Consider the following 15,369-nt stretch of genomic DNA (forward strand, 5'->3'; position numbering starts at 1 on the left):
GCAGGGTCGGGAGCGGCTGCAGCAGGAGGAGGCTGGCACTGGCCATGTGGAACACGTTACGGCGCTGGCATCCCATCAGTACAACCCTGCATAGTTAGTACTTCACACTTACAACAGAATTTTACTCAGGCTTATGGAAGGAGTTCATTTTAATATCCACCCATCTGCGAGTAATTATTTTGGTTATAGTAGCATCCAGGCCCAACTGGCATCAGCACCATCCGCGTACAAAAACAGCGCGTTTCCCCCAGAGTTTAACGAGGGAGCGCTCACAATGGCGACACGCAACAGTCTAGGCAAGAGCTTTATTTTGCTCTCCTATAAAGGCCGTTAACTATTGTAGAATTGCATCCAAATCTCCCTGTCATTCTGCACTTGTGCACAATGAATCGTGACAGATGACACCTCTTCAGGGACCCACTCACCACTCACTCGCTGCCCGGCGTTTGCTCAGCGCTCTGCATTCACAAAAACCTCTCGGCTCACCTTCCGCAGGCAGACACCTCCAAGAACAACATCCTCTCAAAGTGGTGAAAGACACTAACATATAAAGTCATTAACATAGAATAAGAGTGGAATGAGAGCTTCGCATGCTCTGGAGCTCTCAGGGTTTGGCTCCCAGTCAAGAAAAATATATTGGATTAGTATGAGAGCAAAATTAGGGTAGTGTGCAGTTTAATTAGCATTACAAGACACTACATGTGTATGGAAGAGCAGGGAAGATTTATAGTATTATGTGGTAAGAAAAATAAAGTTAAAAGGTTAGAATAATATCAGTTTGATAAAGCACTATGTAGGCTGAGGTTAAGTTAAAGATAAGTTTGGAATGCCACCGAGTGCTCTTACAATCCCAGGGCTGAGTGCTCGCCCGTCTGGAAACTGCTGAGAAACCCTGCAGCTTGGGTCACGAGTCACTCAGACACCCACTTTGGCAACCACGGCCTTCTCCATTACGGAATTCAACAAACGCTGATAGAAGTCCTGGTCCTTGCACAAAGTTGCAGTATTTGCCCTCCATGGAATGACCAGAAAATAAAGAAAATATACCAGCAAGCTCAGCTCAGCAAGGGGAAGGAAGAGAGGGCAAAGCCGCTCGCTTCATTGCTCCTATAGCACATACCGGCTGCCGGGGCCAACCCTGCCTTGGTGCGTTATTCTTGCCACCGTTATTCGCATTTTCCCATTTCCAACAAGCCACGAACACCCCCACACTGCAGCCTGTCCCCCTCCCCACGCATCGCTGCCTTATTTCTCACTTATTCCCCCCAGCCGCTCCTTCCCCGGGTGGGTAATCCACCTGATGCTGATACAAGCTGCAAGTTGCAAAATATATTGAGTATTTCCCAACTGCTTCTTCCATCCTACATGTGAGGCGTTTTCTTTTAACCTGTTCACTATCCTCAGCAGCATCCCCAGCACTCTGGGGCCTCCCCGCTGAGATGTGCCTGCTCTGGGAGACCACAGAGCCGCAGATATTGGGGTTTTAAACCCCTTTTGACCATTTCCCCCTTTCCAAAGCAGCACACGGGTGCACCCCAAACCCCCGGGCAAGGCGCAGGTCGCACTCCATTTTCCCATTAATGCCCCATCCCCGGCGGTCGCTGCCCATCTCCTGATGTGCTGCACCATTTCCCTTTGGAAAGGAGGAGCTGATGGATTCGCACCAGGTTTTGCACAAGATATTCATAGACATAGCATCAGGGATATGTTTTCTATTCGATATCAGCGCAGCCCCCTCACCCCAGCAATGTCACCCTCTCTGGCGAGGGACATGGATGGAGGTCACCAGACCCCTCATGTGTTATCAGCCATTTATTGCACTTACAGTCTCCTTCTGTTCCCTGCAAGAGCTTCCTCCAGCAGCAACCAAGACCTGCAAGTGCAATACAGGAGAACACCTACCCCGTAGCGCATCCCTAAACACCATCGTCTGGAGCAGCTCGAACACCTCTTAGCTCCTGCCAATCCCACCCAAACGCTGCCTTTTGCTCTGGAGCTGGAATTGAGAAGAAAGAGCAAAATAATTGCAATTTCACACTAGTGAGGCAGAAGACAGCCAGGTGCCCTCGCGGCTGAGCACTGACACCCGTGTGCCTTCAACTAAGTCCTGCCTGGCCATGCGGAGTCACCCCCAGAACTCCAGGCGGCCACTTACGCTAAACTGACAACATAAATATTATAAGAAACACTCCACAGAAATATTTGGAGAAACACTCAAAATATTTCCAGAAACACCGTGTAATTATTTGGAGAACTGAGGCAGAAAACACCTGGCCACAAATCCCTACTTTCATTTGCGACCCTTTGGGGGCAGAAGGTGGACGAGTGTGGGACAACGTGACGTCCACCTGTCCCTACAACCCACGGCCAGTTACAGGTGGCATAACCCTCCTCACCGTGAAACTGCCCCAATAATTCCCTAAGAATTACCCCGCCACAGCATCCTGACCAGAAACAAACCCATATAGTCCTTCCGAAATCCTTCCCTACCTCCCCCTCAAGTAAAGCCGGCTATTCATTTTTAGCAAAAACAACAAAAAGCAGCGTGTATTTCTTTATCCACAACTACAAGCAAAATACTGCTGTGCCTCTAAAGCTTTACTCCTATATTTCCTTACCAAACGAGCAAGCAGGCTTTTAGGAGACAGATATACATTAAGCGGTGCGCAAACTCGTTAATGAGAGCTGGAACAAGACCCTGACCGCTCCGTCAGGGATACAGGTGGGAACGGGATGAAAAACAAGCAATCAGGGGGTTTATAGGTGTTGATATTGTCAGGAATGCTGATGTTGGAAAGCAGGTACACCCCTGGTTATAAAGGCGAGAGGTGCAGCCCCAGGAACGGGCCCTTTGGTGCTGATGTGACCGAGATACCACTCAACACGTTTTTTCAGCCCCCCCAGAGCCAGCCAGGGGGTGGATCGGACATATCTGATGGGTATTGGATCTCACTCCAACAGACAGACCTTGGCAGTTCCCAAGCCCATCTCAGGACACTCACAAGGGCACGCGCTTCACCCAATGTCTGCGAAAAACCCACGTTTTTGCAGAAATGTGGCTCAGGGAAAAAGCACCAAAACGCTGCTCCACGAGGCGCTAATATTGCAGGGCTGATTTTTCTGACAACAAACACACCATCATCTGGTTTAGGCACCAAATACCGCAACGAGCGGTCCGCAGTGCCCTGCGAGCCGAGCCCCCAGCAAAGCGCCTGCCAAGCGCTACCCAGCCCATCCACAGCATCACTTGGTGCTCCGCGGCACGTCCAGCCGAAGGGTTCAGATTTTATACCCGTGGTCCCGCAGCCCATCGGTAAACGGGCTCCGCAAAGCCGGCAGCGCGTCCCGGGGACGGCGAGGGAAGAGTCGCCGCGGCAAAGCCGCGTCAACCGGCTTTTCATGCCCACGCCAAGGCGGTGATGCAACGCCCCGCGGCTTCTGGGACAACGATGCGAGCCGCAACGCCTCAACCTCTGCCATGAGAAATCGCCCTCGTAGCTTAAATGAGCTGCATATTTGAATACCCTGGAAGACAGGGAAGCGGGGCGGTATCGGGCTGCCAAATCTCACTCCTGTCATGAGGTCATTTCTGGCAGGCGGCCAGGCGGGGTTTCTGCCAAAATCTCGGTGCTTGACCATTGCTCCCCCAGCTCCTTCCCCCCGCCCCAGGTCAGGGAAATAAAGAGAGAAGAAAGGGTCAGGGTGGGGAATGTGTTTTGTTTGTACAATCGCAACACACGCAGTCATTACTCAGCCTATTTACCGAAAATACTTTTTATAGCAAAACACTGTGCAAGGGTTGTTTGAGGGCTCATCTGCTCATTGGGACGCTGGGTCCCCCCAGTGCACCCCAACTCGGCTCACCCTCAGGTCCCTGGGAGGGAAATCCCACCGATCGCAGCTCTTGAAGTAATTATTCAGTAATTTCTGCCTAATTTCTGTAAACATCTCTCTGCCGATACACACGCATGGAAGCGCACTGTGGATTTACCAGCAGCACAGGCTGCCAGGGGTTGGAAAGCAGCTCGGAGCCCCCCCCACACCCCCCGAAGGCTTTAACACGGCTGATATTAACTTTTTAAACACGGCTGTTTGCAAACACCTCATTTCATCGCTTTAATCACAGAAGGGATATATTCACAGCACCCGGGGACACAGAAGGGGGGTTGTTTCTAGCTGAGCAAATGCTGAGGCAGAACAGGCAGCGAGGAACAGGAGAGCGGCGCTACTACAAATAACATTAATTACACGTTGTCACAGCAGCGGTTTCCAAGCAGCGCGCTGGCGGTGCCAACAGCTGGATGCGGCCCATGCCAGCAGCTGGATGCAACGCGGCCCATGCTGCTCGGCGCTCCGCATGCCCCCGCTACAATGAAACTTTCTCTCACAACCAACTCCTTCAATATGTCCGAGAGGATTTTTCATCTGCCGTCCGACAGGCCAGATGTAAAACAAAGAAATAAATAATTAGCATTACCTTATCTGGAGTATGTCAGCTGCAGCGAGCGACGCTCGGATCTCCGTACGCGTCCTGAGACAAACTATGTAACGCTGTAATTTATGAACACCTGAACTATTTACCCTGGTATTTCATTTTACATTTGCTAGAAAGAAGAGCTCTGAAGACTAAACAGATCCAGCACGACAACACGAAAGGAACTTCAGCCGCATGCTATCACAAGACAACCTGAATTCCAACACAACATGAAGCTGCTCTGACTCTATGTTAATACCGCTTAAGTACTGAGGAAAACAAAACAGTGATGTCTAGATAGCACGGGTTCTCTCCAGTTCAACATTTCCTTAGACGTTATTACGGAGAGCTGCAGAACACAAATACTTGCTGGAAGGCGTGAGCCCGGCGTTCCCGGAGCAGCCGAGGCCGCGGAACGGCCGCCCCTGCCAAGTACGGGGAAGAGTTTCCAGACTTGCAGCTTTATCAAAGCTATTTTTGTGTCTCCCCCCCCGCTTCGCCCATGCATTGATAACCAGCAAGGCAAGGACTGCCAGGGCGCTTAGGCTGGGCTTTACACCTCCGCTTCCCCTGGGACCCCCCGGCAAAGCCACCCGGCACTTTTGGGGAGCAAGGCCATCCGCTTGCAAGGCTCAAAGGGGAGGAAACTCCTTCCTCCGGCTTATCCTGCTTGCAGCGAGGTTTTGTGCCTGGAAAAAATGAGCTAAGTTTGCGAGCGGAGGCCCCAGCTCCGCTCCTGCTCTCCCAGAGGCTCCCGGGACAGGGGAGCCCCTCCGGGCACCGCTGCTCCCAGGGGCTCCTCGCACCAGCGAGGGAAAGCGGAGGCAGAAACCAACCTGCCCTGCACGGTTCAGACTCACAAGGTCCTGGGGGGGCTCGCTGAGCCATCACCCCAAAGGCTGAAGCATCTTGGTTGTGGCAGAGGGAGGAAAAAAATTCAAATAACCAAACCCACCAAAACCAAGCACGGGGCGCGCAGTGAACAGGATTTCCACCGTACAACGCGGTGCGCTGGAGGAGCGGGTTTAAAGCTGAGCTTTGCAGAGCTCTGCAGCTGCACTATTGCCTGCCCGGGTTTAAAGTTGAGCTTTGCAGAGATCTGCAGCTGCACTGTTGCCCGCCCGGGTTTAAAGCTGAGCTTTGCAGAGCTCTGCAGCTGCATTGTGCCCCGCCCGGCGGGAGACCCCGCCGCCGGGTACCGGGCTGCCCTCCCCCGCACAGGGCGGGCTGCGGGAGCGGAGCCGACACCGCGGGGCTGTCACGACAGAGGGAAGCGACAGATGGGGCTGTCACGACACACAGGAAAGCGGCGGGCAGCAGGTGGAGCCCCTCGGAGCCCCGGCTCCCCCTTTACACTCCCAGCCAAGGCAAAGCAAACTCAAGCTCTCTGCAAATTTAACTCCCGCCAGCGGCGCTTTGGGGCTTTCTAAATAAACAGAAGCGAGGTTTGTTTGCGGCTACGGGAGCGGGACGGCCCGAACCCCGCGGGCGGAGCCGCCACCGCCGGGGGGTGCGCGGGCTCCGCGACAAGTGCGCTCCCGCCCGGCCGGACCCCCCGCCGCCCCCCGGCCGGCACCCACCTGCTGGCGCCGCTCCGCTCCCTCGGCGGGTCGCTGCGGCCGCCCGGCGCCCGGGGAGCCCGGCGCTGCCGCCGTCCCGTCCCGGCGCGGCGGGGCAGCGGGCTGCGGGCCGCGGTCGCGGCGGAGCTCGGAGCGCAGCTCCAGGTAACAGCCCAGCGTCAGGACGTGCAGCGCCAGCGACAGCGCGAAGAAGCCGAGGAACAGCCGCCAGCTGCCGCCGCCGCCGCAGGCGCACGCACCGCGGGGCGCCGCCGCCTCCCCCCTGCGCTCCGCACCCATGGCCGGCGGGACGGAGCGGCGAGCGCCGGAGCCGCTACTGCTCCATGCTCGGCCGGGAGCGCCGGGCCGCCGCGGGGCTGCGCGGCCGGGGCCGCCCCAGCGCCCCGCCAGGGGGCGGGACTCCGCGGGGGCGGGGCTGACGGGGCGGGGCCAACCGGGGAGACACGCCCCCTGCGGGCCGGGCCGGCTGCGGAACCGCGGGGGAGCAGGCGGGGGGCAGAGGGCTGGGGTGTCCACGGGTGATGGGGCAGAGCAAGCAGTGCCTTCCCATGATCGTCAGGGCCACCAGGATGATCCGAGGCTGGAGCAGCTCTGCTGGGGGACAGGCTGAGAGAGCTGGATGTTCAGCTGGAGAAGAGAAGCCCCGGGGAGACCTTAGTGCGACTTTTCCATACTCAAAAGGGGCCGATGAGAAAGATGGGGACAGACTTTTTAGCAGGGCTTCTTGCAACAGGACAAGGGGTGATGGCTTTAAACTAAAGAAGGGAGGATGAAATTGTTGTCCCTGAGGGTGGTGAGAGCCTGGCCAGGTTGCCCAGAGAGGTGGTGGATGAACCATCCCTGGAGACATCCCAGGCCAGGCTGGACGGGGCTCTGAGCAACCTGAGCTGGTGAAGATGTCCCTGCTCATGGCAGGGGGGGCACTGGGGGAGCTGGGGAGGTCCCTTCAACACAAGCCATCCTGTGATTCTATGATGGGGCAGGGGGCTGGGATGTCCAAAGCCACCGCCACTCCTCCAGGCAGCCTTTATTTTATAACACGTTGCTGGTTGAAGGTGCAGTGTCCTGGCACAAGGTGCAGTGGATGCTGAGAGCTCGCAGAGGCTGGGACGTGTGCAGGAGCAGAGCCCGTTGAGGACAGAACATACCCAGGCGTGTACCCACGCTGCACGCCCTGTGCCACATCTCCCGCTCACGGGCGTCCTCTGCCAGCCTGTGGCAAGTGCCCGGTGTCTTCCAGCCCTGCCTTTGTTCTTTTCTTTAAGCAAACTGAGCAAAGAGTTACAGACTGAAGCTGACAATCGGTTGCTCAGCACAGGTTATAGACATCACTAGTGTTGGAAGCAAGCGAGACAAGGGTGGAAACCGAGAGCCCATCTCATACAAAGGGCAGTTTTGCTGCAGCCCCGGTGGGACCACAAACACCTGAGAGCACGGTCACGTTAGGCAAATAGGCTCTCAAAATGAGTTTCATTGCCAGGCAGCTGCACATGTGGGGGGTTCCCTGCAATGAGAAACCAGAGGAGGACTTCTGAGAGCAGACAAAGACACCCAAAGCCCGGGGCTCAGCAGGCTGACTTAATTCTGTCGGCACCGCTTGGAAGGTGAACGCAGCCGAGCACTGGGCACTCAGCAGGTTTTTTGGTGTTTGGGGGTGTCAGTAGTTGCCTTCTCCAGCTTCTCTGAGGTTTGGTTCTGACTGTTAGAAACAAATCGAAGGTGGAAAGCAGCTTGAGCAAGAGCTAACCAGAAAGAAGTGCAGGTTTTGAGAAGGAAGACTGTGAACTTCATGAAAGCAAGCTTGAGTGAACTATGAGCTTGGGTACACAGCCCTCAGAAAACAAGGGGGAAGACATGCAGGGAATTGCTGGTTCCTTATTGGAATTAGAGGGATGGCACGATGCAGACCATCCCGATCCAGAAGTGAGATAGAAAGGAGAGCATGAGATGGGCTTGGTCACCTCAAACACAATAAGGAACACTAGAGAGAAATTATATTAAGAAAAAATACCAAGCTTCAGTCTGGCAACTGCAAACAGCAGCGACGGGAAAGGCTGGGGAGGGAGGGGGGAGAGGGGAAAATTAGGACTTGTGCAAACAGCCGGGCCTGCTGGAGGTGATGCTTCAGCCAATTGTTAGGGGTTATCATCGGGAATTTCCAGGGTCAGGGAGGGCCTAAAACATTAGGACATTATTATAGAGGCCACGCAGCTTGGCTGAACATCCCCAAAGCATTGCAAATAATCGAGGTGTTCGTTAGCCCCTCGTGGTGAGGCGGCTAACGGGGATTTGTTAGGGTGACCTTGTCAGGCCAATGTCGCCTCCTTGGTGGCCACCAACGGCAACTGCTTTACCTTGATTTCCACAGCCCTGCTGCTGCACAGAATCAAATGGGAGGCTCTGTTTCCATTTAAGAAATGTTTCCCTAGTATTTGTGAAGGAAAAACTGGGTGCATTAACCAGTGCCAACCCTACAAACTCAAGAGCAAAAAGCAAATAAAAGCAAATGAACCCTCTGTACAGAATTGTGTGATTCTTTTAGGACAATTAATAATATTTGAGTGCTTAGTGTTGTTACTGTTAAAGACAGAGACCCAAATTATTTAAAAGCATCCATACATCAGCCTACTCAGACTTGCAATAGCCGAGTTCCACTTCCAAGAGTAACCTATGATGGATTTTAGAGGACCGAGAAGTCCCTGAAATACTTGGTACCGTGTGTGTTCTTAGGGCCTTAAAGACAGGTCCATATTGCAAATGTCTCAGGCTGGGTCAATCAGTTATTAACATTAACCGTTCATAAGAAGGGACTTCACCATTTCTGCCCAAACCTCATTAGGCACATTTACCAAATTGAGGTGCTTGCGCCTCCTGGAGCAGCTCCCACCAATTAAAGAGAAATCCCGTCTGATGCGGTAATTAATACATAAACCTCACAAACGAGGTGTTGTGCTGTTTCTCCAGTGTTTGGTTTTGATTTCTCTTGTTGCGGGCGCTGCTCCAGGCTCTGGCGGTGGAGAACCCCCCCCTGCCCCACAGGCTTCCTTTCTCAGCCATGAGTCCTATTTCTCTGCCCTCTCATCACCAAATTTCGGCCCTTTTTACTGCGCCATCCCAGAGAAACTTTGCTATGTGGTTGAGGAACCTCGTCCCGGTCCAGAAGAGGCAGAAAAACTCTCTCGTAACAGAAACAACCGAGACTCGCAACGCTGGGATGGGCTGACCAAAGGCAGGTTCCGCAATAGGAAAATCAAGAACAGTTCTTTTTAATCAGGAACCAGCATTGCTTCTTTCACAAGGAAGAGGTCCCCGCACCCAAATTTTGCCTCTATATCTGCTGCACTTTATTGGGGCCAGCTGCCCCTGCTTGCTTTATTTTCTTCTTTTCCTTAATCCTCAGGAACAATGGAGAGAAATCTAGGAAAAAAGGAAACATTCCCCAAATAAAGGCGCCGTTCCCTGCGGAGCACGGAGCAGGACAGGGCCCTCCGGGGGTGGGCAGAGCATGGAGAGAAGAATGCTCGGAGGGGAGGTTTTATCTCCATTGCTAAACTTGGGGGGTTTGCTTGCTTGGTTTTCTGGTTTTTGTTCTTTTTCCAGTATCGCAGTGTGAGGGATCCTCCCCGCCCGAGCAGGATTTGACCCAAGGTGGCAGGAACACCCCGGAAGGTTTCCCTTCCCTTTGGAATGGGTAAAACTCTCTCAGCATAACACAGGGCGCTCTATGGCCGGTCCAAGTGCCGGTTGCAATGCAAATTCACAGCAGTGAATCTCTGAGAAGGAAGCTGTGAAGAAGATTTTAGCCCATTTTCCATTTACATTTTGGCAACAGCTGTAATATCTGCAGCAGCAACAGAGGAGATTTTAACATATGTGACCTAAAAGCTTTGGAATTCATGACTTTCCTTTGAGGAAAGCTCCGCTAAATTGCAGGAAAGGCATCTCTTAGTCTCTCGGTGATGTTAGCAACAACATCAATACAATAGAGCCTCCCGAAACCTGAAGTCACAGCACACCGACAGCGCAGGGCGCTAGGACGAGGATCCTGGCTTCGCTAAGCTGCCGTACATCACCGCGTTTGCCATCGTCTTCCCTCAGCGAGAGCCGAGATGTTTCGCACAATCTGGTTCACTTAGGATTACGAGCTCTGCCTGCGCAGTGGGGTTGTCACTTGTGTCCGACTGCTTCTACAGGGGCACGGGCTGAACAATATATTCACATTATAAGAACAACGTGCACCGAGCAATTCCATGCACGGGGTGCACCGGGACCATCCCGTTCCCCCACTTGAGCGGCAGCTGCAGCATCTTAAGCCTGGGTTATTTCCTCTCCCCACAAGCGGCGCTCACACGCACACAGCACCCGAGGGCCCGTTTTACACCACTAAACATGAAAAAAGGAAAAGCAAAACCTTCCACTGCGGATCAATGGACTTTTTTCTTTCTCCGAGATGCACTACTGATTATCAACAAGCCATAAATAATAACCAAAACCTATGTATGCTTGCGTCCTTTTCAAAGAGAGGGAAAAAAAAGGGTGTTTTGCCCCCTGCTGTGCTTATTTTCACATGTTCCTCCCTCTGCGGTACCGACTTCTGAGAATTAGCAGCACATTGATATCTGGCTTTCCTGCATAGACAAGCCCATGCTGTTTTAAGGGAAGATGGAGGCCTAATTTCTTCAGCAGCTTTGCTATTTCATTTCATTACAGAATATATAAGGAGGAGGTTTGGCCAAAGGCAGCTAAGCTAAGCCTGAAACACAGCTCCTAGAGGGGGGAGCTAGGATGTTGCTCTTGGTTCTGTTGTATGTTTATTTATATGTTATTTGGCGATAATGAAAAACAAATGGTAGGAATCTATTCAGTTCTTACAACTTTTATAGACTTATTGTCTTGTATTTTCAACTGTGCAACCGTCTCAGCCTCCCCCTCCCTCGGCCACAGGGAAGTGCAGTCAGTGACCAGGCTCAGCTGGGCTCTTACTCATCCTGGCTGGGACAATGATATTCCACACCGCGTTATACAACAGCCCCGCTCCCCATCGTCCCGCCACCCCGACCCCTCCGCTCCCCACGGCCCGGGTCGCTCAGGAATCGCCCAAGCGGTCGTCCTGGAGCGCTGGTTTGGGGATTTGCTGTTGCCGGTGGAAGAGGAGATGAGCTTTGCCTCGAGGAACACATCTGATGTACGAAAGACACCCCTGCAGGAAGCCCAGAGCCTCTGGTGCCGGTGACACTCGCTCACAACAGCCCCTGCGGAAACGGGGAGGAGGAGGAGGGAGCTGCAGCCTTCGGCTTGGCCAGAGGACCAAGAAGAATCACTGAATCACTTGGGTTGGGAGAGACCCTCGAGATCAGAGCCCAAATGTTACCCCACCCCTGGCACTGACCCATGTCCCTGAGAACCTCATGTCCGTCTGTCCAGCCCTCCAGGGATGGTGACTCCAGCACTGCCCTGGGCAGCCTGTTCCAATGCCCCACAGCCCTTTGGGGAGAAATTGTTCCTAAATCCAGCCTCAACCTCCCCTGGCACAACTCAAGGCCATTTCCTCTCACCTTGTTGCTCGTTCCTGGGGAGCAGAGCCCGACCCCCCAAAGGGGTTGAACAGACACAGAGATGAGGTTCCCAGGGACTCGGGGTAGAGGTGGACTTGGCCGTGTTGGGTTAAGGGTTGGACTTGATGATCTTAAAGGATGATTCTTAAAGAAGAATGAAAAATTAGCCAGATTACAGCAGGTTTTTGGAAGTCAGGAGCCACCGGGAGCCAGGGACCAGACTCTTCCCATGTAGTTTTGGGTTAAAATTGGATTTTTAAACATCTCAGGTAAGGTAGGTGAGTCCAGGGAAAAGAACTGAAGCCCTGGGTTTGAAAAGGGTAAATCCTAGGAATTTATATCAAAGCGGGAGCAGTTATTAGGAGGACATATGGAATTGTCATTTTCTGCTCACTTTTGACATTATTAGAAACTGCACACCCAAATATGGGACCTCCATATACGGGGCTTAGTGCCCAAGCGACCTGGGATTGCAGTGATTTGCGACATCGAGACCATTAATGTTACACGATGGCCATAACCAGGGGAAGGAAAACCCGAGTGTTTGTTCTCAGATGCATCACAGCAGTTGCGGATTTAAGCGAGGGGAAAGATCACAAAGCTCAGACTTAATATCCTCCAGCAACAGCCTTAAACCCGCAATTTCCTCCGCGCATCCCACCTCGGGCGAAGGCCGGATCGAACCCGCGCTTTGAGCACGGCTTGGAGGGTGTGCAGAGGGGCCGCAGCCATTTGTTACAGCGTGGAATAGCAAGAATTAAACTGCTTATTACAAAAGCGTATTCCAGGTCCGGGTCCTTTCGTTCCAGGGCTGCAGCAGCTCCGCACCGCGGGCGCTGGGAACGCGGCGCTCCTGGCCACGCCGGCCAACGCAAACATGTGTGTTTCATCTCCGAATGGAGGAATTGATTGAAAAACGGCAAACCGTGTAATTTCTGAAAGGAGTAATTCACTCGCGATTTGAAATAACCTACTTTTGGACATGAAGGCCGGTTTCGCTCGATCAATCGGATGAAGACATCTGCTTTACTTTAAAGAGATCTGAAGAGGTAAGACTTGACAGCTCTTTGTTGAAGTCTTTGCTATCTCCTTTGTATATCTAAATTACACTTATTGATATACAATGTTGACGTTTTTGTAATACTTCTAAATCTCGTAACCTTCTGTTTCAAATTCACAGTCTTCTACCACTAAAGCTATTATTATTTTTACCAGTCCCAAGGGTGTGCTAGAGTCTCTTTCCTACAAATTAGAAAGGCTTTTATGAAAAGCTTACAGTTTATATAAAAGAGGTTCTCCCTTTGGCTTCCTGACTCCGTCGTCCCCCATGCCAGCACAGTGACAGTTTCTAGCAGACTCACCCAAAACGGGTCCCCGCAGCAGCTGGCGTTTTGGGGCTGACGGGAGACTCGTTCACAGCTCAGGCTGCGAGCATCTCAACGAGCGTTGGAACAGCGGCGACTTTGCCCACGAGCCGAAAACAAACACGAAACAGAGCCGCCGAACGCTGACAAGCTTGTGAACACGAGTCACGGCATCTTCCCACAGCAAGACTTCCCTCTGAGATGGTCGCGGGCTTACCTGTGGCTTTATGGTAGGCCGGGCTTAATGGTGAGTGATGGAAGAAACTATTTTGGGGGGGAAGAAAAGGAAGAAAAACAAAGTACTAAGTGGTGTTGTGAGGAACAAACGCTGGGGTATAAGTGCCCAAATTGCCCTTACTTAGGGATGTGTGGGGCAACCCTGATTAGTTTTGGGGCGAAGGCAAGATGGGAGAGCGAGGGAGAGGAGGGCGGTGGGAAGAGGCTGAGGAAGGCTGGAGGAGGAAGGGCAGAGTGAGGAGGTGCGAGAACAAGCCCTGGAGGAGGGTGGGTAGGAAGCGCGAGAGAGGGGCTATAATCTGATTTGTCACATACATGGGACCCATTTCCTACTGAAATCACGACGGGGGCGGGCAGGGAAAAGGGAGCGAAGCTGAGTGCTCTTGGCTGCTGCCACCAGGAGGGACTTTTTTCAGCGTACAAGTGATTTAACACCAGGGATGAGGTGTTTGCGGAGCGGGACAGAAACGGGACGCTGATCCGGAACAGGGGCTGCAAGAGGGAAGACTCCGTGGGCCAAGAGTAGGGGCTCTGCAGGGAATAAACACCAGTGGACTTCGTTCTGGATATCGCTGGACTGGAAATAACTCACAGCTAGGCAGGTCCGCACCTTCCTGATCCATTTGCTCATTAGGGCAACAGGAGGAGGAGGATTATGCCCAGTCCTTCCCAAACCCAGCCTATAACATCCAGCCTAACCTCACCTATTATTGAGGTGTCATCTAAAGAGGTCCCCAGGACCTCCTCCAGCAGGAATGCGCTGGTCCCACCCCTGCAGCAAGGGGTTTCACCTGATTTGGTCTTATTTACAGGGGTTTTGGGTAAATCCTGGCTCAGGACAAGTCGATAAGAGTGGATGATCATCCAAGTGCACGTGGCACCAGCAACGCCTTCTCCTTCGGTGCCTGACCCTCTCCTTGAAACACGCACCTCCAATTATAGATGGAATAGAGGCACTTCTATTGGTTTCACTGGAAGGCAGAAAAAACCCAGCCCTTTCCCATCAAGGGGCTTCAGTTCAACACAATTAAAGCTGAATTAGTAAAGACACTGATGTTTTCCATGGAGAAAACACGTTGGTATGTGCTGATCTCCCTTAATTACCAAAACAGACCTTAGAGAATGACAAGGGCCAAGGCCATGAACTGAAGAGGAGAAACCACCAGGAATGGAGTAAGAGAGAAAGAAGTTGCACAGTAAAACCCTTCTGGTATCTAAACATATAAACCAGATAAACCAGATAAACCCACCTTCGACAGCCCAACTGCTGCTCTGCTATGGCAAGGGGGTTTGAATGAAAAACAAGCTGTAAGCTCTTAATGCAAATTTTAAACAAAAAGAAGGGAACAAATAAGTCCTCCAAGCAAAAAAAAAAAGAAGAGGAAAATTATGATCGTGAATAATTTCTGAATAATTTCTTCCACTCTTAACGATTATACAAGGGTTTCGTCAGCTTTCTGAGATAGCACAGAAGTCCATAAACCCACAAAAATCCCCAACCAGCCTCCTGTTTGGCCACACGGATGAAGAACGCCTCAGCACCATCGGGGACGGATCCAGAACAGCCAGGCTTTGCAAGGCCTGGGAACACCCCTGAGCCCCCATAGGCAGGACAAACCAGAACGCAGAACCTTGTGTCACCTATCGAAACACACACATAAATAGATATAGAAATGAAGGGAACTCACAACTCAACAACTCACACCCAGGAGCGATAATGCTAGAAATCCAGACCCCATCCATTATGCAGAATCACACAGAATGTTAGGGGATGTGGTCTCCCCAGGGCAGAACAGAGGGGCAGGAGAACCTCTCTGACCCACTGACCACCCCCTTCTAACCCACCCCAGGTACCATTGGCTTCCTGGCCACAAGGGCCCGGTGCTGGCTCATGGTCCCCAGGACCCCCAGCTCCCTTTCCCCTACCCTGCTCTCTATTATTTCAGTCTCTGGAGAAACCCACCTGCATCTCAAACCATTTCCCAGCCTGGAGTTTGCTTTGGGTCCGCAGCACTTTGTGTTATTGTCTCCAGGTGCAGCAACTTCCATGCTCTTCCCAGCAAAAATACTCTTTACTCTGCCCATTTCAGTTCTTACAGAGCCACAGGGCACATTTATAGCCGAGAAACGTCTCTCTCGCCCCACACCACCTTCAGCTC

The 15,369-nt window shown here is 52.6% G+C and overlaps 1 protein-coding gene across 6 annotated transcripts in view; it reads right to left on the bottom strand.

Annotated features, from left to right (window-relative positions):
* Positions 1-6,408, bottom strand: part of EDA (ectodysplasin A) — a 73,739-nt gene extending 67,331 nt beyond the window's left edge. For 3 of the 6 annotated variants that reach the window (XM_065846610.2, XM_065846609.2, XM_071813619.1), the window contains exon 1: positions 6,055-6,406. In XM_065846610.2, coding sequence (XP_065702682.1) covers positions 6,055-6,333 — 279 coding nt within the window. In that variant the 5' untranslated portion in view covers positions 6,334-6,406. Of the gene's footprint in view, positions 1-6,054 lie in introns of all 6 variants that reach the window. The other 3 variants (XM_071813620.1, XM_065846607.2, XM_065846608.2) reach the window with 3 other exon arrangements.
* Between the last annotated feature and the right edge of the window lie 8,961 nt (positions 6,409-15,369).

Source organism: Patagioenas fasciata, chromosome 11 (genome assembly GCF_037038585.1).
Source record: "Patagioenas fasciata isolate bPatFas1 chromosome 11, bPatFas1.hap1, whole genome shotgun sequence".
Taxonomy (NCBI): Eukaryota; Metazoa; Chordata; class Aves; order Columbiformes; family Columbidae; genus Patagioenas; species Patagioenas fasciata.